This window comes from Rhinolophus hipposideros (assembly GCF_964194185.1).
Source record: "Rhinolophus hipposideros genome assembly, chromosome: X".
In the NCBI taxonomy this organism is placed as follows: Eukaryota; Metazoa; Chordata; class Mammalia; order Chiroptera; family Rhinolophidae; genus Rhinolophus; species Rhinolophus hipposideros.
The window spans coordinates 124,217,286-124,239,086 of record NC_138046.1 but is presented as its reverse complement, the minus strand read 5'-3'; the positions used below and the strand labels follow the sequence as shown (position 1 = coordinate 124,239,086).

At 51.0% G+C, this 21,801-nt stretch overlaps 2 protein-coding genes across 4 annotated transcripts in view; one reads left to right on the top strand and one right to left on the bottom strand.

Annotated features, from left to right (window-relative positions):
• Positions 1-15,841, bottom strand: part of PUDP (pseudouridine 5'-phosphatase) — an 81,158-nt gene extending 65,317 nt beyond the window's left edge. Inside the window, exon 1 of the mRNA XM_081041992.1 lies at positions 15,681-15,841. Within this exon, the coding sequence (XP_080898118.1) occupies positions 15,681-15,750 (70 nt within the window). The 5' untranslated portion in view covers positions 15,751-15,841. The remainder of the gene's footprint in view (positions 1-15,680) is intronic.
• The window catches only part of STS (steroid sulfatase), a 141,874-nt gene continuing 135,396 nt past the window's right edge, over positions 15,324-21,801 (top strand). The window contains exon 1 of one of the 3 annotated variants that reach the window (XM_081041989.1): positions 15,324-15,711. Coding sequence is in view for 1 of the 3 variants with exons in the window: in XM_081041990.1 (XP_080898116.1) it covers positions 15,698-15,711 (14 nt within the window). In the remaining 2 variants the exon portion in view is untranslated. The remainder of the gene's footprint in view (positions 15,712-21,801) is intronic. The other 2 variants (XM_081041990.1, XM_081041991.1) reach the window with 2 other exon arrangements.

Here is a 21,801-nt window from a genome sequence, read left to right as displayed (position 1 = left end):
AGTCCGCAGGTGTGAATGAGTGAAGCACCCTGAGATGGGGATATGCCCCTGGAGTGTCTGGTGAGCCCACCGTAGTCACAGGGTCCTCAGAGCGGAGAGACGGGGGACAGGAGCAGGGTTGGCTGGTGTGGGGCCACAGGAAGGCTGGGGCTCTGGAAGCTGGAGAAGGCAGGAAAACACCCTGTCCACGAGGGCGCCCTGAAGGAGCACAGCTCTGTCAGCACCATCCCTGCAGCCCATCAAGCAGCCTCCAGAACGGTAAGATAATCAGTTTGTGTCGTTTGACGGCACTAGGTTTGTGATCATTTGTTACAGCAGCAATAAGAAACTAATACACAACCCAACAGAAAAGCCAGTGTGGAAAATCATTTAGCAGTTTCTTAAAAAGTACGTATATGCCTAGGGTACAACCACCAGCAATAAAAAGCAGGAGAAAAAAAACTACTGGTACACACAGCATGAGTTTCCAAACAATGCTGCTCAATGAAACAGACAAAAGGAGTACCTACAGCACGACTCCGTATAAAAGTGGAGCAAGTGCAAACGGATCCACACTTTCATAAGCGGACTGGCAGCTACCTTGGGACAGGCTGGGAAGAGGGGGCATCACGGGGGACAGGTGGGGACCCAAGGAAACTCCAGAGTTGTCGACACATTCCTTACCCCGAGTGTGCTAATGGCATCACAGGTAATTCCAGGCTAAAACTGACCTGCCTGCACTCGACTCTACCCCTCACGTCCAATGTCACGACAGCTTCCTGGGACCGCTCCGCTTTCCTTCTGAAAAAGTCACTTCTGTGTTGTTGCAGAGGAGACTGGCTGACTCCACCAACACTGTATCTTTAAGTTCTCAAAATATAGGCAACCTTGCACCAAACAGACTGACTCCTCCTGCAGGACTGGAGACGGTAAGAAGCCCAGTTGAGAGGGGATTTCCCACACGTGAAACATCAGCCCACAGGACGGTCCACTCACTCCATGGAGCTGCACAAGTCATGCCCCCACGCCCACAGCGTCCGCTCAAAGCAGCCTCCGGGCCTCGCTCACATCTAATTATGGGGCAGGTGGGCTGGAAGGGATCATTTAAGGCGCGAGCAGAAACCCTGGCTCCCTGCCCCGTCCACGACATCCACGGAAACAGAGGAGCTTCTCAGACAGAAAGGACCGCAGGTAGGAGCAGGGGGGGAAGGGGCTGGGGCCGGGTTCCGTGTCCAGCTCAGGGCACTGCAGGTCTGCCGGGTGACGGGCTCTCCTCGGCCGTATGATGATGGGGGAGGAGAAAGAGTCACTGGTCTGGGTTTGTAAATGCAAGAAAGCTACAGATCTTCAAGTTAAGTTGTCCAAAGGACAGTGAGTCTCAAATCCTGCAGATACTGGCATTAAGATAATGTTTGTACATTCATTCCTTCAAGCTGAGTTACATGACGCAGAGGAAAGAGGCCAGATGGATAGTAGCCGGGTACTGAGTAATACTGCTCTATGCTATTCACAATGCATACGGCTCCCTGTTTAAAAGCATGCCTTAGCAGCTCCGACACACACACAACACAGGCTTTTCAAATCAGTCTGTTCCAGTCCCAGGCGTCCATGACTCACGGCTCCCTTTCCTATCTGCTCCCCTTCTCGCGTTTCCTACATGGCGGATCTTTCAAAGCCGAAGCTCAGAGGGTGCAGATGCTGATGAAAGACTGCTTTCCTACTTCCTCTAAGGAGGCAGCAGGTACTTTACGCAAGAGCATGTCTATCCCAAACCCACCCCATGTTGGAATCTGGGGCCCATCAGCAATTGGTGCCGCAGCAGCTTCTGTGTAGACCTCACTGGGCAGGGGGCCTGAGTATGCTGAGCAGCAGGAGGACTGGGGGAGGCGCCCCCTTTCCCAGGAGGATCTGGAGACACACACACACACACACACACACACACACACACACACAGCACCTTCGGGACTGCATTCTGACCGCCCACTTGCAAATCAAAAGATACTGGGAAAGCACAACGTGGGGAGTTGACACACAGTTCGTAATGCCCACCCACGTAGCGTGCAGCCCATTTAAACCAGCAACACGGAATGGGGGTAAAGGCGCACTGGAGGACGTTCTCCAAAAACACTTCTTCCCAGGTCGCATGTACCTGACACTATTACGAGAGTGACATCACCATTTTGTATGGATTTCCCTTCGTGACATAATTTTCAGTATTTGAATAGAGCTCACGAAACCAGAAAAGAGTTCTGCCTTGCAGGTGGCATTCAGCCCAGGAATTATAGATTTTTACTTTATTTCTTGTTTCAGAAAATATCATCAAGCCAGGTTTGGAAATACTTAAAAATGCAATACCTGTTACACACGAGAGTTTTGTTTTTTGGCTCATTCTCCACCGGCCAATTTAAAATTTTCTTTGGCAATCTTTCTGAATCGCGCTACATGTCTTGTAAATGTCATCAACAAGTGATACTGTCACACTGCATTTTCAGGGCCTTAAAGCAACGGTTCGTAAGTGGGGGGTGACTTTGTCCATTGGGGGACATGAAAAACAGGACGCGTCTTTTTGTCTGTCCAACTTTCCTTCTCCTGATTTAAAACACAACTGCACGCAGCAGTAACTATAAATCAGGGCACATGACGTGTAAGGGTACTATCTTTACGACACTAACAGCACGATGGGGGGGGGTTGGGGGGAGGTGCCACACAGGAGCAGTTTTGTGTCCCACTAAATGGAGCTGGCACTCACACAAACAAGCATTGTAAGTTGTTAATTGTAATCCTCAGAGCAACAACTAAGAAAGTGACAAAATGCATATATAAGAAAAGAAATGACAAGAGAATTAAAGTGGTAAACTAGAAAATACTGAGTTAATGTAAAAGGAGAAAGCAATGGAGGAATAAAGGAAAACAAAGAAGACACATAGGAAACACACCACACTACGCCATACGGAAATCCTGGCTTATCAACACTGGCGTTGCCTGTGCAGTTGACCTTGCACAAGGTGGGTTTGAACGGTGTGGGTCCACTTACGTGCAGATTTTTTTCAATAAATAATGTACATGTTATTTTGTGTTCCTTATGATTTTCTTAATAGCGTTCCTTTAGCTTATTTTATTGTAAGAATAGAGTATATAATACATAGAATATATGAAATGTGTTAATTCACTGTATGTTATCAGTAAGGCTGTATTTTCCATTGCATTGTGGGGGGGAGGGTTGGTGCCCCAACCCGTGAGTTGTCCAAGGGTCCACTGTAAATGGTTGAACATCCCGATTAAAAGGTAAAAACTGGCAGACCGGATTAAAAACAAGAAAAAGGTGAACCAACTATATCCTGTCTACAAAACACACTTCAGACTGAAAGATGTAAAAAGGGTGGAAGTAAAAAGAATGGAAAAGCCGTCCCACGCAAACAGTAATCAAAACAGAACCAGACTGCTGTGTCACACAGAGCAGGCTTAAGACAAACATGTTTACTAGAAACAGCACAAAGAAATTTCACAGAAACATGTTATCGTGACGAAGAGGTCATTCCATCAAGAAGACGCAACGATTATAAACATGTGTGAACCTAGTACCAGAGGCCCGGGACACATAACACGAAAACTGACAAAACCGAGGGGAGAAGGAGATGTCTCAGCAAGAGCAGCTGAGCACTTCCGGCACACTTTCCCCAATGGATGGAACAACTGGACTGAACATTACCAAGGAAATACAAGACTTGATTGTAAATGCTTCCCTACTGAAACACCACACATCCGACTAGACGTTAACAGATGTGCCATGGACCACTTCACACACATCTCCTGGAGCACACGTGGGACCACAGAGCGAGTCTCTGTAAATTTACAAAGGACTGAACTCATGCCGAGTACTTCCCCACTCAACAGTCAAAGGAAATTAGAAATCAGGAGAAAACGTGGGAAATTCATAACCATGTGGAAATTAAACAACTCACAGCCATTCAGGGTCAAAGGGGAAGTCTCCAGGGGAATTAGAAGACGCTTTGGGATGGATGAAAAGGAAAAGACACCGTCTGAAAACCTGTCGCATGCAAAGGAAGCCATGACTACGAGACGCTGATGGCCATAAATGCCTACATTAAAAAAACAAGGGCAAGAGAGGTGAAGCATTGATGGATTCCGGGATGAGGGAGGGGCTCTGAGGAAGGGAGGCAGGCAGCCTCCAGCGGCTGTAAAAGGCAGGGGAGAGTCTCCCTGAGCCTCAGAGAGGGCAGCAGCTCCACTGTCTGCCTCGCACTGCCTGCTGCCCTGCGATTTCTCACCTCACAACCGCCACATCACACACCTGTGTTGCCTTAAGCCACTGGCCTGGTGGCAACCTGTTATGCAGCAATGCAAACCTTGTACCATCAGAAACTTTCTCAACCATCTGTTGTTCTTTTTTCCTGGTTGGACAATGACTCTCAAGCAGATTAAAAAAAAAAAAAAAAAAAAGACAGAATAAACCTTTCTTGACTTGTCATGCACAAGTGCCCTAACAAGTAAAGGTGAATGACAGAAGTTTACAGAAGTGTGTGTGACAAGATCCCTGAGGCCACCCATGAGTTGGGAAAGAACGCCACGGCCTCCGTCTACTACTACTGGGTCCTAATCACAGACGCATAAAACTTACTCATCGCTGTTTTCAGACACATCGTCACACTTCCATTTACTGAATGTCAGTAATTTAAATTCTCAGATTTGTACGATAAATAAACCACCACAGAGTTCTAGGTGGATGGGGCTTTTCCGTTCTCGGTACGGTAGCTAAGCTATCCTGTTAACAGTTGGTTTCTGAATGCCCCAACCTCAATGCTGAATCCATAGCCTCCTGCCTATTGGATAAAGGAAAACCAGCTGTGTTCCATGACGCGCAGGAAGGTTTTAAGGCCGTGTTTCCCCATCCAACTTCAACAGCTTCCGGTACATGGCAGACCTCTGTCCGAGGCCTCTCCTGTCGTCCCCCATTCCCAGCTTTAGGGTTGGTGTGCGGAATCCCCTGTGAGGCCTGCTGGAATGCACGGCCTGCAGTGTATGCATTCGTGCAAACAGCGCCAGAGACACTTTTAATGGAGAGCAACACAAGTCATTCTGACGCCTGGGGAACACGCTGAGATGAAAGCAATGGTGCACAGGGCTCCCGGCTGAAGCATACAGGCCAGCTCGTCACAGGCATGCTCTTTAGCTGCTGTGGGGGTTTGTGTTCACTTATTTTGCAGTGGGTGAGGGCAGAGGATTGCCGGAATCTCGACTGTGGAAAGATGACAGGAGTAAGAGTCTAGAAACTTCTGCGCTAACTCTACTGGCTTCACCACTCAGAGTACAGCTCTGGCCATGCACTGTCCACACAGTTTCCTTGTAATCTGTGAAATGTTGGTTCACATTACTTGATCTTTCCACAGTATCAAAAATTCTAAATCCCTGGGGGATCAGTTGCTAGGGCGGACATAACAAGGTCCGACAGATCAGGCGGCCTGCACAACACACATTTTTCTCTCCCGGTCATGGAGGCTGGAGTCTGAGATCCAGCTGTCCCAGGGCTGGTCCCCCCTGAGGCCTCTCTCCTGGGCGTGTCGACGGCCGTCTGCTCCCCATGTCCTCACATGGCCGTCCCTCTGTGTGTCTGTGTCCTCATCTCCTCTTCTGATAAGGACACCATCCTATTGGATCAGGGCCCACCCTAGGGACCTCATGTTACCTTAGTCCCCTCTTTCCAGACCCATCTCCTAATACAGCCCCAGCCTGAGGCCCTGGGGGTGTGGGCTTCCACGTATCAATTTTGGGGAGATGCATTTCAATCTATAACACTGGGGTGTAGATTGTCACCTACTCAAAGGCTTCAGCAACCAATTAAAATTGTCCTTGGGTGTCTTGTTTTGTAGGGGGAGGGACTAAGACAATCACCCAGAAAGAAGGAGGAGCACCCTTTTTCTAAAGTCTGTATGTTTACATAACATCCACGGGTTCGCACATCTCAGATTTGAGCTCCACCCAGGATTTCTGCAAAGAATGCAGCAGCAGTAAGTGGGCTCCCCGCTCCCAGGTACAGGACACCTCCCGGGGTACTCAGGCGTGACGTGGGGTACCTGGCCGAGCAGGGAGAGCCTGGCAACCCCAGTGAAGCTCACTTACTACGCCCCCCACCCACTGTCTGCAGGGGCTCTGAGAGCCAAGGCGTCAGAAAAGCCCCATCCTGTTGTCGGAGGACACCTCACTGTCACTGAGCACTAGGGGAAATGGGGCGTGAGCGCAGGCGTGAGGTCTCCGCCTCTGCGACCAGGGAGAGGCAGCTCCTCAGACAGAAACTGGCTGGCTTCCCGTCCCGTTCCGTGTCTGACTCCCGTGGGTGCACGGCCTCGGGCGTCGCTCTGACAAGCAGGTGAAAGACCCCCCAGCCCTGATCAGACGGCACGTCACAGCCCGTCCAGGATGGCACAGACCTGGCAAGTACCGCGCACGTCTGTGGAATCCTTGTCAGGTCCAGAGAGGGCCACAGGGAGGTGGAACGAGCCTTGCGTGGTTAAGAAAAGCAAAACGTCCTCCACTGGCTGGGAGGGGAACGGTGCTCCCTCTGAGACGGGCACCCTGTCATCTCCCACATTCCCAGAGGTGGTTACGAGAGGAGAGCAGGGAGCCCACTGAAGAAGTGTGGCGTGCTGTTTATTATTTCATTACTTGTACTCTTTAATTGAATCTGGCCTCTTGGGACAACAATACTGTAAATAAACTTTTAAAAGCACACTGAAATGACTCATTTTCAAGGTGATTCCAGAGGACATTATGGGAACTCGATTGGAACAGTCACGAGCACTTGACATTCATCGTTTTTATAAATGTCATTTATAAGGCTTAGAGTGATCACTGGCTCTTCAAAAACGTTCCGTCTGTTAATTAAGTCGAGGGAAGGGATGAGCAGGGAACAAACTACAGTAGCTGAACGAGCTACTATAAATATGGCTGAACGGGCATGAAGACGTTCAAGTGGAAAAAAAATTTGTGAACAAATACTGTCATGACCCGTTAATAGTGGTGGCTAAAACGTAGCAGATTTGTACACAGAGTTAGAGGAAGTGCAATGTGGAGGGAACAGGTCCGTCCTTGGACCTGTAAGGCTAGGAGCTGCTAAGTTTCCAAAGCCCAGCTGTACAGCGGCGACCTCAGAAGGGAAGCCATCCATCAGCAGCACCCTGCCCGCGGGCCGTGGGGTGCCGGGTGGCAGCCTCGCCAGGAGGGCAGGGCCACAGCCGCGCTGCCCGCCAGCTGGGCAGGCACAGGAGCAGGGGCCGTGGCCACCTTGGGCAGACTCAGCTCCAGTGCCAAGCTGGCACCCAGACCCATTCCGGTTTTCAGTAAGAAGTGGGCAGGGACATTTGAGAATCAGACAAAACTGCGGGTACAGGCAGGATTTATGAACATGGCTCTGTGGATCTCACTTCTGTTTATAACATTCTGTCTGGGGACCTGCGTTCCGATTATCCAGGACCGCACACCTACATCCTTTCAGGCCGTTCGTTTACACGCTAGTGTTGGTGCAAAGGTGTGATGACATGGACACAGTGCAGACTAAAGGGCCCAAGGTGACCACTTCATGAGTAACCACGAATGTTAGATTATATGTTCCCAGCACAAGCCCCCACCACCTCTTTTCTGTAACTGGCAACCATTTCTGAAGTGTAATTGAGTGTAATTACAGCTGGACTCTGAGCTCCTGCAGGTGAAGTGACACGTTGAGCACGGTTCTCACATGGGAACACAGGACAGAGTCCTCAGCCCTTGGCCCGTCTGCCAGACACTGCTTTGAACATAATTAGAGACAGCGAGAACATGCGAGCGCCGTGCCAGGATGTAATTAGCCTGAGCCCACCACTTCCTTAACAACGGCTAACGCCACTCAAGGACCACAGGGCACACAGCAAACCACAGGCCTGCTTCTCTCCTACATCCCACTCTCAGGCTGTTGGCACGGCACCGAAAACGGACGGTGGCCAGAAGGGAGGGAGGTGGGGCGCTCCTGGCTGCGACGCAGCTTGGTCTTCCCACCGCACCCTGTACTGGCGGCCCCTCCATCCAGACAAACAGGTGTCTACTGGTTGGGGGTCCTGTGCTGAGAAACACAGCGCGTCGGGGCACTGACTGGCTGCCCACACACCAACAGTGCCCAGGACCGACCCCAATGGCAGCGTCCCCCCGCCAGGCTCCTGGTGCCTAGGTGTCCATCACCTGCCTCGTCACATCCCCCACACAGCACGTCAGCAGCTTCTTCTGCACCTAAGCAGGCCGGACGGCTGCACCCCGGCGCTCAGGAGGGGCCCTCGCCTGTGGGTGGTTCCCTGGGCCGCCAGCCCACGGCCTCTTCCCTTCCCGGCGCTCAAGGAAACTGGGTCAGCTCCGCAGATAAATGGATACATGACAATGTAGTGGGATGTAAATGTCTGCTTCCCCGACTCACCCTCCTGCCCCCCACTGTACCCCGACTGCAGTCCAGGGAGTACCGGGGGTGTTTGGCCACGGCACACACCTGTGTCAGCACCTGGTGCTGTAAAAGCTTCAGCTCACGGCTGTACCAGCGCGTTCCCCGACCCTGCACGGCTCTGTCCTCGAGAGCCCTCATGGGCCCATCCTGTCATGCTTTCCTTATACTGCTTTGGAGCTGGGAGCTCTGTCCCCACACAAACTCTCCGCAGCAGACAGGGCCACCCGCAGGCCAGCAGCACTCAGCCACGGGAACTGCCCCCAGGGGCGGCGACCTGCCCTGCTCAGACGACCCAGTGGACTGCGTGACCTGGGGTTATCAGGCTGCTGTCATCCCCACAAGCTCTGCACAACTGGTCTAACGAGATGCTACTGAGATACGGCTGCAGCTTTCAGGAGGGAACCAGTCCATGGGCGGCAGCGGGCTGACCCAGGGTGACTCACATGTTTGTGTGTGACCACGCATCCCAGCGCGACAGCCGGCCGCCGCAGACAGCCGCAGGCACAGCTCAGGGTGACTGCATCTGCGCCCACACTCGTGCCCTTGGGACGTCCTCAGGGACCAGGTGACACTGACACTCTCTGCGGGACCCGAGCTCTGACTGCACTGGCAGCCGCCTGAGCAACCCAGTCCATCCGCCGCCAGCTCTTTCTGCACTGAGGACACCTGAGTGGCTGTGGGATGGGGCCTGGGGCGGCCCCTGTCACTGCCCGGGACGTGGTCGCTTCACCTCAGGGAGCCTGCAGTCCCTCAGCGGCAGGTGGGCACTAGGGGTCATGACAAGGTGCTGCCAGCCTGCTGAGGGTAAGGGACACGGTGCAGGGACAATGTCCCCAACAGCACTGGGCAAACGTCAGGGGCTGCGAGAACTGCCAGTGGCTGTCAGCTGCGGACAGAGACTGAAAGCAGGCGGAACAGCACAGAAACGCTGTGCAGCGTTTAGAACCAAGCAAGTCCCTGGAACGTCCGGGAGGGGACAGGGTGAGGAACAGTAGATGCCTGTTGCTTCAGTGCTGCCTGGAGCCTCTCGTGGAGGATGGGCCGGAGCCCTGGGAGGTGCTGATGAAGCTCATGGGACAGGTAACAGAGCTTAGCACACGCAGAGCCTTCAGAGCACGAGCACGGGTGGAAGCTGAGTGCGAGAGAGAAGGCAGCCACGGCCAAGTATCGGGGCCTCCACGTAAGAGAGGAGGGGAGGCCAAAGAGAGAGAAGAGGACCGGACGCTCGGTGCAGCCGGTGACAGAGTCCCAAGGACACAGTGGGGGAGGGGCAAGTGATGCAGAAAGTTCTAGAACCATAGGAAGAGGGCCCACTGTATCTGGTGGCAGGAGGAAGTCACTGGTCCCTTGTCTGTGAGCTGTCTGGTGGAAGGCAGCTTGTGGGGAGCGCAGACACGGCGATGAGGGAGTGGGGGCATGTCAGCTGCCTTTTCCAGAAGCTTGACTCCTGGTGGGGACAGAGATGCACAAGGTTGAGGCACTGCTTCTGTCCCTGTTAGAACCAAGCTGAGCTTTGCGCTGAGGTGAGGAGCAAACAGGGGCGGCAGCAGCAGCTAGCATTCAGAAGGAAAGGAGTGAGCACTTCATCCCTGGGGTAGGCAGGCGCAGGAGCCCAGGCGAGGGGACGCCTCAGCTGGAACAGGAGGCCCATTTCATTCTGACGGGACAGAAGTAACGATGCCTGCAGGTCCCTGTAAACGAACCCCACACCGGGGCACTGATGAAGACAAGTCTTCACGTACAGCCTCACATTCAGGACAGCGACTCCAGCCCCAGACCATGCGGGAGAAACGAAACGCAGGTGCACTGCGTTTATTCTTCAGGATTAGAGGTGCAATTAGATAAAAATGTGAAGTCCTTCAGGCAACTTCACAGAAATGACATCTGCTCACTAAGTGGGGATATTACTTTAGTTGATCTAATAATAAACACTAATGCTATAAAGAAGGGCTGCATCATCTTATTCAGATGATTAAATCTCTTTTGCAAAACCATGAGAAACAGTGCAAAAGGACCCTGTATCGCCTATCACCACGGTCTTCCATCTGATTGTTTTGCCAAAGCCAACGGGAGAAAAGTTTCTTGAGCAGAAATGTCCAAGTGCTGCAATGGTTACATTTTCGTAAAAATTCTCGTGAGACGCCCTGAAGGCACTTTAAACCACAGGTTTAAACCGCAGGTGTCTGCACCATAAAACCAAGCCGCCCCTCCCACTGTAAAAGAATTAAGTGAAGGTTTTAACATATCAAATGCTGTATGTAGTAGTCACTGGTATTCACGGACACCTGACTGTAGGAACTGAATTTTAAAATGCAATCCATCCTAGTAGAACACTGTTGTACCTTCCAGCTACAGGCTGTGTACACAGTCGCTTTTCAAACATCTCATCCCGAGGTCTGACAGGTCATTGGGGCATGTACTGTGCAATGAGTACTTCTCGGAGGAGGTTTCCTGGGGCTGTTATTTCCCTTGCTCTTTAACGCTACATTAAGTCTCCATCTACCCATGAAAAATGACAGCACAGCTGATACTTAAATTATCATCGTGAAAAAGTCTCAAAGTAAACAGGCAATAATCGGAAAGACAAAAAGGACCAAAACTGAGCAACACACAGCTTTTCAAAGGGAAGAAGATCAGAGCCAAGTAAGAACTGGGTTCACGAGAAAGCATGATGGCGGCTCCCCCACGACTATACCCAGGGTGTGTGGCCACGAGGCCAGATAAAAGCAGACTGTGAGGCAGAGGAAGGCAGGACAAAGCGAGCACAGGCACTGCGCCCGTGAGCTGCCAGGAGTCCCGTGAATACGTCAGCCACGTGGCCCAAAAGACACACCTCCCGTGTATCTGCAGAGCTGTGCAATTGAGATGTCACTCCCTTCTCACTCATTCTAGAAACAGGAGCAGAGAGGGAGGATGACAGACCACTAACCGGTTACAGGAAGGGGTGTAAGACTGACAGAGTTCAGGTCGACCAGAAAGCAGCAGCAAAGAGGGCTGAGCTTACCCGTTAGCCACGTGGATCCATAAATGGATGGCTCTCTTATTGCTGAGGAATTTCCCAGACTCTACCAGATCTTTCTGGACCCCTCATGTGAACACAGCTGTGCTACACGCCTAGGGGTGATGCCGCATTCCACACACTTTTCCAGTTTCCATACACAAGACTCCTGGATTCCAGGACAGTGGGAAAGCTGAAGCCAGGCGCCCCGGGCCCCTTCAGTGTGGTGGCTCTGCTCAGCCCAAAGGCCTCACACAGACCTCCTTTATAAATGTGGAAGGAACCAAAGGTCACCGAGCAAGGTGAACCAAATCCCGCGTGTGTGCTGTTAGCTCCCTGGGCAGACAGAACCACCACTGCCCCTGCCGCACAACCAGAAACAGACCACAGGGCACAGGGCAAAAGTGGGCGGTCGCCCAAATGAACAGCTCAGAAGGACTGTCTCCCTCCAAGTGGGATCTCTGCATAAGGAGCATCCCCAGGGAACCTTTATGCTGTTCTGCCTTCCCGAGAAAGTGCCAAGGCTCTCAATCACATCAAGTGATAAAACCAGTGGACCCCAAAAAGCCCATCATCTCCACGTTTAAACCTCATATGGTACGTCTTACATGGAGTCAAAGGACAAAGCATGTTGCTTCTTCCAAAAATTAATCTAGGGCATGCACTAATATTATCTAAGGAAATGCTATTTCTGTCATCAGCTCTACGGATGTTTCAGGGTCTACAGAAATGAGCCAAGGTGAGGTGAGCAAGACAGCATGAGACAGCAATTCTGACCTGAGTGGACATGACTTTGAACTGGGTCAGTCAACCAGTGGCCTGCTGGGCTCAGAGGGCCCCAGCATCCATGTCCTTGCAGGAGTTTATAGGGAGGGTACCCTGGGCCCCAAATAGGCACTTCCAAACTCTCAAGTGCAGTATTTGGCAAAGAAGGTATGGGAGTGTGAGTGGGCAGAGAACAGGCCCTCTGCTCGGTGACGTAGAGACCACTTGTCACCCATTAAAATCCTGTCATCCGTGTGCATTTATGGAGACATGGTAAATTGTAATCAACATTTCAAATATTACTCCCCTCACACAGCTACCTTATTTTCTGTTCATTTTTAAAAGAGTTTTAAAAATAAGCTTATTTTGCTTGGCTGACTTTTTTAAGGATTCTAAATAATGGCTGTATTAGACACCTAGAAAACACATTTTACAGACACCAAAATCCCTAATTCTGAATATTCTTAATATCCACCCTCCATCTGACCCAGTTACCAAGAGCAGACATCAAGGGTTGCGTGCTCAGCTCTGAACCCATGCTGCCCAGTGCGGTAGCCACCGGTAAAAGGTGGCTAGTCTGAGCTGAGAAGTGCAGTGACCACAAAACACACATTTCACAGACGAGGCACCAACAATGAATGTAAGAAAGCTTTTTATACTGAGTATGTATAACTTTGTATGACTTTTTATACTGAGTATGTGCTGAATAACATTATTTGGGACGTTAGGTTAGAAAGAAAGGTACCGCGCAAGTTCATTTCTTCTGCATCCCTTTGCTTTTTTTAAGGTTGCTACTAGAAAATGTCACGTGGTCCTGTTTCTGCTAGTGCCACGTTAGATAACACACTTCCTGGTCTTTTAAAGAGAATGGGCCCAACCCTCGTGCTCCTAATTTCAGTTACTTAGGAACTAGATAACTTCTCCACCCAGGGGCTGAGATACAGTTTAATACGCGCCGTCTTTCTTCTTCCTTCAGAACTTTGCCCTGGTTCACAAATAAACTCAGTCCCTTTTTCTCCCTCTCAGTGACCTCTGAGAGCCACAATGATTACCTACATCACAGCCGATTGTTACCTTGTGCCAACAAAGACAGAATCCAAAAGTGTCTCTCCTGTTTGAAGGGACAGCTAACACCACCATGCATGTCAACACCACTTGACAGCTCCCAGTTCTTGCCATCATTGCTGCAGAAATCTCCGTCCGTGTACTTGCTCATTCCCCTCTGATTAAAGCAGCTTTACCTGTACTAGAATTTCCCATGCAAGTATCTGTTTTCAATTTCACGTCCCTGAGAATGTAGTATCATGTATAGCATATCGTGGGCAACCATAACACAGAACTTCCCGTGGCAATGCATTCAAAATTTGGAAGAACAGACCAACTGCAAAATAACTCACTATGAACTGATGCTGTATTGCCATGCCAACAAACAGATAGAGCTAAGAATTAGAGCAGGCGTAACTGGGTAGATTAAATGAGACAAACAAGCACATTCTGGAATGTAGCCTCATTAAAGCAAAACAAAAACAAAAAAACAAAAAAATCAAAGGTGAATTTCTGACAAAGTTTTCTGCAAAAACAAGGGCAGGAAAGGAGAAAATGGGCAGGAAGGGGGGGAGGGGCACAGGTCTTATCTTGCCCAACGTTACTAATTCTTGGTTTTCTGGCCAGTTCCGCGGCGTGAGTAACAGCGCCAGGTGCTAAACCATTAAACTTGCCCTTAACTATCAAAGAGGAGACCTCGGCTGGGCACCACCTGTGCAGGTATTGCCCCTTAAGCCACATTCATCCCTTCAGGGAATGGCTATGTGTGGAATCCAGAGTCCAGAGGAAGCATCAAGCTCATTTAGAGGCTTAATAAATTTAATTTTAATGAGACATCTCGGTTTGCATTAAAATTCATGAGAGTCTCACAACAGGATCTCTGGACCTTTCATTAGAGGGTAAGGAGTTTGACAATTTAACTTCTTGACCACCTGAGCAGGAAAATTCATGTCTACAAACTATACTTATGAATCCCAGAAGCTTTTTGAAATTGAGTCACGTCAGATTTAGTGGCTGCATACACTAGTTCTCTCCAATTACTGATCCTATGGGGATATTTTTTTTTTCCTGAGGAAGTCATCCGTTTATCTCTCTGGCTTCATAAACAAAGACACGTTTTTTTTTAGTGTGTTTGCCTTTTAAAAAAAAAAATCAGCTCATTGCTACTGAATCACTGAGCAACAAGATCAGCGGGGGACAAGGTCACACTCAGCATGTAGGATGAGCACATCATTTATATTTAGAACCAGATGGATCTGAAATCATGTCTCAGCTCTGCTCCTTAGGAGCCGTGTGACCTTAGGCAAGGAACTTCACCTGAAGTTGCAGTGTTTTTGTTTTTAATTCAGGAACGCAAATATTGTCCCTGGACCTTGCACGGTTTTTGATGAGACGACTCAATACCTAGGCACACTGCCACCAGGTCAGTCGTGTACGTAAAGCGTGGGGACATTTTTAGAGTCCTATGAAGCATTCTGGAGGCTATGAGGTCGGGCATTGGGGAAGCCCCAGGACAGGTTTGTCCGGAGTTATCAGTTGAGCGTTTTCTTCTTTGAACTTTTCCTTGAACTCAGCTGGTGGATGAAGTTCGGGCCTACCCCCAAAAAAGGTATCGGGCTGTTCAATGCACATACAAGGACTGGAAAGTCCCTCAAAAGCGTGACACAGCGTGCTTCCCGCACTTAGGGCACTCGGGCGACCCTGCAGATTCCGCCCGGGCCGGTGTGGGCTGCAGCCCGGGTGGTGAGGTGCCAAGTGGCTCCCAGGTGATGATGCCCAAGGTGGCCGGGTCATGCCGAGCAGCAGGCCGCCGAGCAGCAGGCCGCCGAGCAGCAGGCCGCCGAGCAGCAAGCCGCCGAGCAGCAAGCCACCGAGCAGGGCCGCGCCACCTCCGCAGCGCAGCGCAGACATGTGGCCTGGACAGCGTGTGTGATGTGGGGCGGTCCCGGGCACTGCGGGAAGTTCACAGCAGCAGCCCTGGCCTCCACCCCCTGCGTGACAGCAACTCCCCCCGCCAGCCAGGACGCTGCAAAAGCCTCCGGCCCCCGCCGGCCGCCTGCAAAGCGGCAGGTGCAGGACCACTGGCCTGCAGGATGCTGCGAGCCCGGCGCGCGCTCCTCCACGCCCGCGACGGTCCTGGGCCGGGAGCAGCCGACTGACGCGAACGTCCCGCCCGCGCGGGGGTCCCCGCCAGCCGCACCGACGCGCGCCGGCCCCCACGCACGCTGCCCCACGCGCGGCGCGGACACCGGAAGCAGCTGCCCCGAGCGGGGTCACGCCGGAGCCCCGCCGCCCCCCAGCCCGCCCGGGGGTCCCGGGCACGACCCCAGCGCGGCCTTCGGCCCTGAGAGCCCGCGCTCCCCACGCGCACGCTCCCCGGACGCCCCACGCGGGACGCGGACGCAGGCTACCCACCCAGGAGAAGGCCGTCCATGTCAAAGAGGAGGTGGGTGACCGGCCGCAGCTGGGGAATGGGCGCCGCCATGGTGCCGCCGTCTGGGCCCGGTGGGGGCGGGGAGGAGGCGCGCGCCCCGGCCTGCGCACGCGCACTCCGGGCCTCCCCGCGCCTCCCTGGGCGCTCTGCGCACGCGCAGCCGCGGGCCTCCTCGCGCCCGCGCGCTTGGAGCCTCCGTGCGCGCCCCCCCAGCCACTCTACGCATGCGCGTCCCGGGCCTCGTGCAAAATCGCGCGCCTCGGGCTTTTCCGAGTGCGCGCCCTGAGCGGGTCCCGCTTCTGCGCGCGTGTGCGCCTGGGCTGCAGACTCTGGGGTCTAAGTTTGCACGCATCCCCCCCCTTTTGTAGCTGCTCGCTCGTGGGTCACGAAAGCATTCACGAGTCAGATACGAGGAACGTGTGCTAAAGTGAGAGGCAGGTCGGCTGGGCAGCGCCCCCCGGAAACTGCTGCAGTGTCTGGACTCCAGTTTTCTATTTTCTAAGCAGCATGTGCATTGCTTTGCCCCGTCGTGGGATTTTTCTGCTGAGTTTGGCTTTGTCCCTTGGCTTGCAGGAAGCGGTTAAACTGGTTGTCACCACCTCTGCAGGCGTTATGCAGATTTAGGTTGGAGCCTGGAGTGCACCCCATACAGATGCAGAAAGCTCTCCCAGGTCAAGGCCTGGAAGGCCAGAGTAAATAAAACCATCGAAACTGCATGGTAGTAAACGCAGAAGGAAGCAGAATCCTTAACCTGTGGCGGAAAGGGAGCCAACAAGGAAAAGAAAGCTTTCAAAAAGTCCGAAGCTAAATTACACTCATTTAATCAAATGCTACCAGAGAGCCAAGTCGCAAAATAGAAGATTTGCTGTCTCCTTTACAAACCCTCTGTCTCAACACACCGCCGCTCCCTTGGAAGTAGGAATATTTATTTTCCTGGGAGCCCTCAAATGATGTAGGTGATGTTGGGTCTGCCGGCAGTTGTTGGGTGTGGGTTGGGATCCTGTCTCGTGAAGCTGAAGAATGGACACACGCCAGGGAGAGGCAAAAAGTTTTAAAAGAGGATAGTTCACTAGAGGCAGGAGAAGAGGTTGCAGCTCCTGAGCGGGAAGGGGTCCTGAATGGAGGTGACCAGTGACTGAAGCAAAAGCTCTTCCTTTTATTCCTTCCCCACCAGCTTGGGGAAGGGGGCTGGATTGAGCCTTCTAATTTAATTTATCTGTTAGGTTTCTCCTGTTTGCCCATCCTGAAGGGATTCATGAATCAACCCATTCCTATCTATCAGATCTGATCCTTTGTCAGCCACAGGCATTTGAGATTATCTATTCGCCTCAAAGCATATTCTCCTGTCACTGTCTTGGAGTGAAGGAGACTTTCCAGGGCCTGGAGTTGCAGGATGTGGCTACTTGTTTGTTTATTCCACCAAGGACCCCCGTCTACCTAACCAACATACTAACTATCCTGTCTCACCTTCACACGTGTAAATGCTTGGTGATGCTTGGGGCCCCGCAGAGCTGAGTTCCCAGTCTGGGGGCAAATGCATAGCTCTCATTTGGAGACCAGGTGCTACGAGTTAAGAGGGAATGCAGAGAGAGAGACTGGACAACAGGCTGCTGGGGGAGGGGTCCAGAGATACTCAGGTTGGAGACATTGCAAGCCACCAGGTGAATATGGCTTTAGTCACAAGGGGCCCCAGGTGGGTGGCTTTGTCTGACCCTGGGACTGGGGGGGCAGGGGGGCCCGCGGGAGGGCGGAGATTCCTGCAGGGGCAAGCAGATCTGAAAGCCTCCTTGCCTGCATCTCCCTAGCTTGGTAGTGTATGGCCTCCTAGCAACCTGTCCCCACCTCCCAAGCCAGAATCTGATAGGAAAAGCATGTAATTCAAAGTCTAAAAATGTCTTGAAGTCCTTATCTTCTTCTGTCTCCTCTATGTTGGGTTGCTTTGAGTTTTCTTCCTCCTCCAACCTTTCTGAATGCAATGTGAAAACGCCTTTTTCCCCCACTCGGAAAAATACAGTTTTGTCCCTTTTACTGTTCAGTATTAGCTGACATCGAAACTGGAGGCCAAAGGAATCCAGGGCTCCTGCTGCCTGCGTCTCTCAGCCAATAGACACAGGAGTTGGGTCATAGAATAAGCGTTTATTGTCAGAGCACCGGTGGTCTGAGAAGGCAGTGGGTTAACACCTCCAAAATCTGCCTTTCCATTCTCAGACCAGCCTGGGATGTTTAAGGGGAAATCTGGGCATTCCTCCAGAGGCTACGTGATGGTTCCTGGGGGTCTGCATGGAGCCTTCCTTCTGGCGATGTGGCTCTCCAAAGTGGTCATCAACCCAGGAGCAGTGATGACAGTAACCTGGAAAGAATGCTAGGCCATAAAGATTGTAATCAGCAAGCACAGGGGGCATTGGGACTAGAAAGCAAGCATAAGTTTCAGGGTAATTATCTAAAGCAGGGAACTGGGACAGGGGGAGATCCTAAGCTCAGGAACTGCAACAGGGGACATTCCAAGCCCAAACCGCAGGGAGGGGGTTGATCAAGCTCTAGGGCAGGGAGAGGAGAGGTCTGTTTTGTGGGGGTCCCAACGGGGCCCTGTTTCAATGTTGCCTATGCACGTTTCAGCATCAGGATAGGACCTTTGAAGAAGCAGAAATAAATTTGCGGAGATGTTAAAATGTGAGGATGTATTTTCTGGTGACGTGACTTGTTCATTGGGCAAGCTTGGATGCCACAAGTTTATCACCGATAATGAGTAGTGAAATTCCGTGCCTCATTTTCCTGGTGTGGAAGATCGGGGTATTAAATGAAAGGAGGCAGGTCAAGCTCTTTGTACAACTAAATACTGATACAGGAGAATTAGCATGTCCTTAGGTAGACAGGGATGTCCCTGGTGGAAAAAACAAAGACAGCCATACCCTAAAACTTCAGGTTTTGAAATCACTCTTTCTCTCCAGGACACAATGTAACAAGGCCTTGAGATTAATCATAAAATTCATTTTGGCCTGACAAATGGAGCAGATCTCATAAAGAGAGGGTTACTTTGCTAATTCCTTTAAGATGGGCAAGTAGAACAAACCTGGTAGATGAATTTCATTAGAAGGCGCCAGTTCCCTTCTTCAAACAAGTTCCCTTCTCCAAACAGCTCCCCGTCCCCAAGCAGGCAAGGGAAGGTATAAAAGTAAGAGCTTTTGCTTCAGTCAGGGGGCACCCCTTTTCGGGATCCCCTCCTGCTCCTCTTCTCCTGCCTCTAATAAACTATCCTCTTTTTGAAACTTTTTGCCTCTTTCTGGTCTGTGTTTCCGTTCTTTGGCTTCACGAGACACAATCCCAGCCCACACTCAGAAACTGCGGGCAGATCCAACATCACCTACATCACTTGGAAAAGGCAATTCATCAACCAGTTACTGAGGACATTACCACCCATATGTGTTAGGCTGCTGTAACAAATGTCAATGAAAAAAATCCAGCCTAATTGAAAGCTTGTATGAGTTTATTGGAGCCAGACTGATGACAATTGCCCGGAAGCAAAGTCTCAGTGGATTGAGAAAATACTCTGGAAAATGGTCGTTTTGCAACTTACTTGATACATTAGAATCAAAGGAGGAAGGTTACATGAAATCTGTTGGTTGTAGATTAAGGGGGTAGGAGCAAGCAAAGCCGGAGGCGTGAGGGGGTATCACTGGGATTGGATAAAAGTAAATTGGAGAGACAGGTACTTCTTTCACATTGGTGGGTACAGGAGAGTTAATAACATTTTACAGCACATAGAGATGGTATTTGGGGATCAAGGTAACGATGAGAAATTATGTGGTTTCCTGCTCTGGTGTGGTGGGTTGTGCCCCCTAGATGGTCTGGAAAAAGAGATTACTCTGACATTCCAGGGGTATGTTATCTTAGACCCAAAAAGACAACAGACAGGCTCACTTAAGGTAAAGACTGACCTTTGTCAAGGAAGCTACAGGCCGAGGATGTGACTTCCCGCCATGGCCCACCTGAGTTAGGAATTTTTATGTTCACGCCATCCCATGTGGTTATTTTCACTCTCCTGAGCTTGTCAGCTTTAACCAGTGGTCACTTTTCCATGCACACAAAGGACCATAAACTGAGTGGCCTAAACAAGAGAAATGTAGAGCCTTGCGTTTATGGCAGCCAGAACACTGAGATCCAGCCATTTTCTCCCACCATCTCCTCGCACGGCCTTCTCTCTGTTCCTCTATTTCTGTGTCCTAATTTCCCTTTATGTAAGGGCGCCTCTCATACCAGATTACCAGCCATCCCTCCTAATGACCACATTTTAACTCAATTACCTATGTCCAGACCCTCCTTATGTTCACATAAGGTCACATCCTGAGGTGCTGGGAGTAAGGAAAGGAAAGCAACATATGTAGTATTAAGTTGGTGCAAAAGTAATCGCGATGTACAAGGTTAAAAATTGCAAAAACCGCAGTTGCCTTCACAGCAACCTAATAGTTGGGGGGAACACGATGCATCACAGATTCAATCCACGAACGTGGGTGGGACACCTGCTGGATGGAGCCTTTGGAATTCTTGCTCCCCGTTTCTTTCCATCCGAAACCAATGGCTATACCAACCAGAGAGTTATTTTTCTTTCCCGCTGTAACATTACATTTCTGTTCATTCCGTCGATAAAAGGAGCTCTTGTAAAAGGGAAAAGCGCCAGGACGAAGAATTTGAAATTGCAGAGACAGCGTGGGAACTTATATTATAGTTGGTTTCCGTGTCAGATGTAGTTGAAGTCCTAGAAGAAGCCTTAGGCAGCTGCCTGGGTTTGGAAGCCGCCTGGAGGTTGGTTGAGAAACTAAGAAAGCGCCTAGACGGATGCAGGGGATGAACGTGTCAGAGGTTCTGGGACAGAGACCCTTGGAGAGGACCCCTGCCCCCCAGCACCCCTACCCCCCACCCTGTTTCAGTCTCTGTGCAGCTCCAGGTATGGCTCTTGTCAGAGAAACTGGCTTGTTCACTTACAGGAACCAGGGTGCTGGCAGCGCATGTCCCCTTCACTGGGACTGCACTGGCAAAGCCTCCTGGCAGTCGAGGAAGAGCTGCATTGGGGAACCTGGTTCGCCTCTGCTCCCCAAAGATGAGAAGACACACTTTACATCATTTCTAAGTCATTTTCCACACTCTTCAGAAACGTGTCTGGCACAGGAATGACGACAGGCCTACACTTGAAAAAAGACACCTGAGTGCTCTTTGCCATCAGCTAGATTGGAAAACCAGGAGAATGTGTGTCTTTTCCAGTGGGTTCTATGCAAGTGACTAGGGGCTCCTTAGCTTTTCGTATTCATTTGACAGTCAGAGATGGGCAGCTACCAAGAGAGAGGATGGGTTTCTTTCCATGAGTTACAATTTAGTTTTGCAAAATTGTGTTTTCCCCCGTGAGATAGAGGATAGCTTGCTTTTCCTGACAACTTTAAATGTAACAGAGAAGATCCAGGCACCTGTAGTCCAGGGGTGTCAGAAGCCCGTTAACCACTGATAGGACAAATAAAAAAAGGTTGATTCTTTCTTACACAATGTATCGGTGGAAACGTGCCATTGACTGTAAGACAAACATGCCTAGGCACAGACGTAGACGCCTATGGATAGATTCCACTCTCTCTACAGTCTTAGCTGATTTCAGCTCTCTCATTTTGCTGCCTGGCTTCTTCCATCTGTGTGTTTGCTTTATATGTTGCATTTGGAAAGCTGCTTTAGATTGGGTTACTTTTGGAACCAATCCCAGCCCTGCAGGTCAGCTCAGAGGCCCTGATCTCCTTTCCTCCCTTCCTTTCTTCCTTCCTCCCTCCCTCGCTCCCTCCCTCCCTCCCGTTCCCCCTCTCTGTCTTCCTTTCTTCTGTCCCTGTTAATGTTTTGGGTCTGGCTAAATCCTCTGACATAGCCCCCTCCCTCCAGGACCATCATGGGCAGTCCTGTGCCCATGGCAGACGTCCCTGGAGACCTTGCCGTCCTGGGTCTCTTCTGTCTTTCCCCCAAGTGGCAAGCAGGGGTACCCAGGGCCAGCCACCCACAGAGTAGCTGCTTGACCTCACTTGGCCCAGCACTGTCTTTAAGCCACACCTCTCCCAAGTGCTGCTAATAAGACCT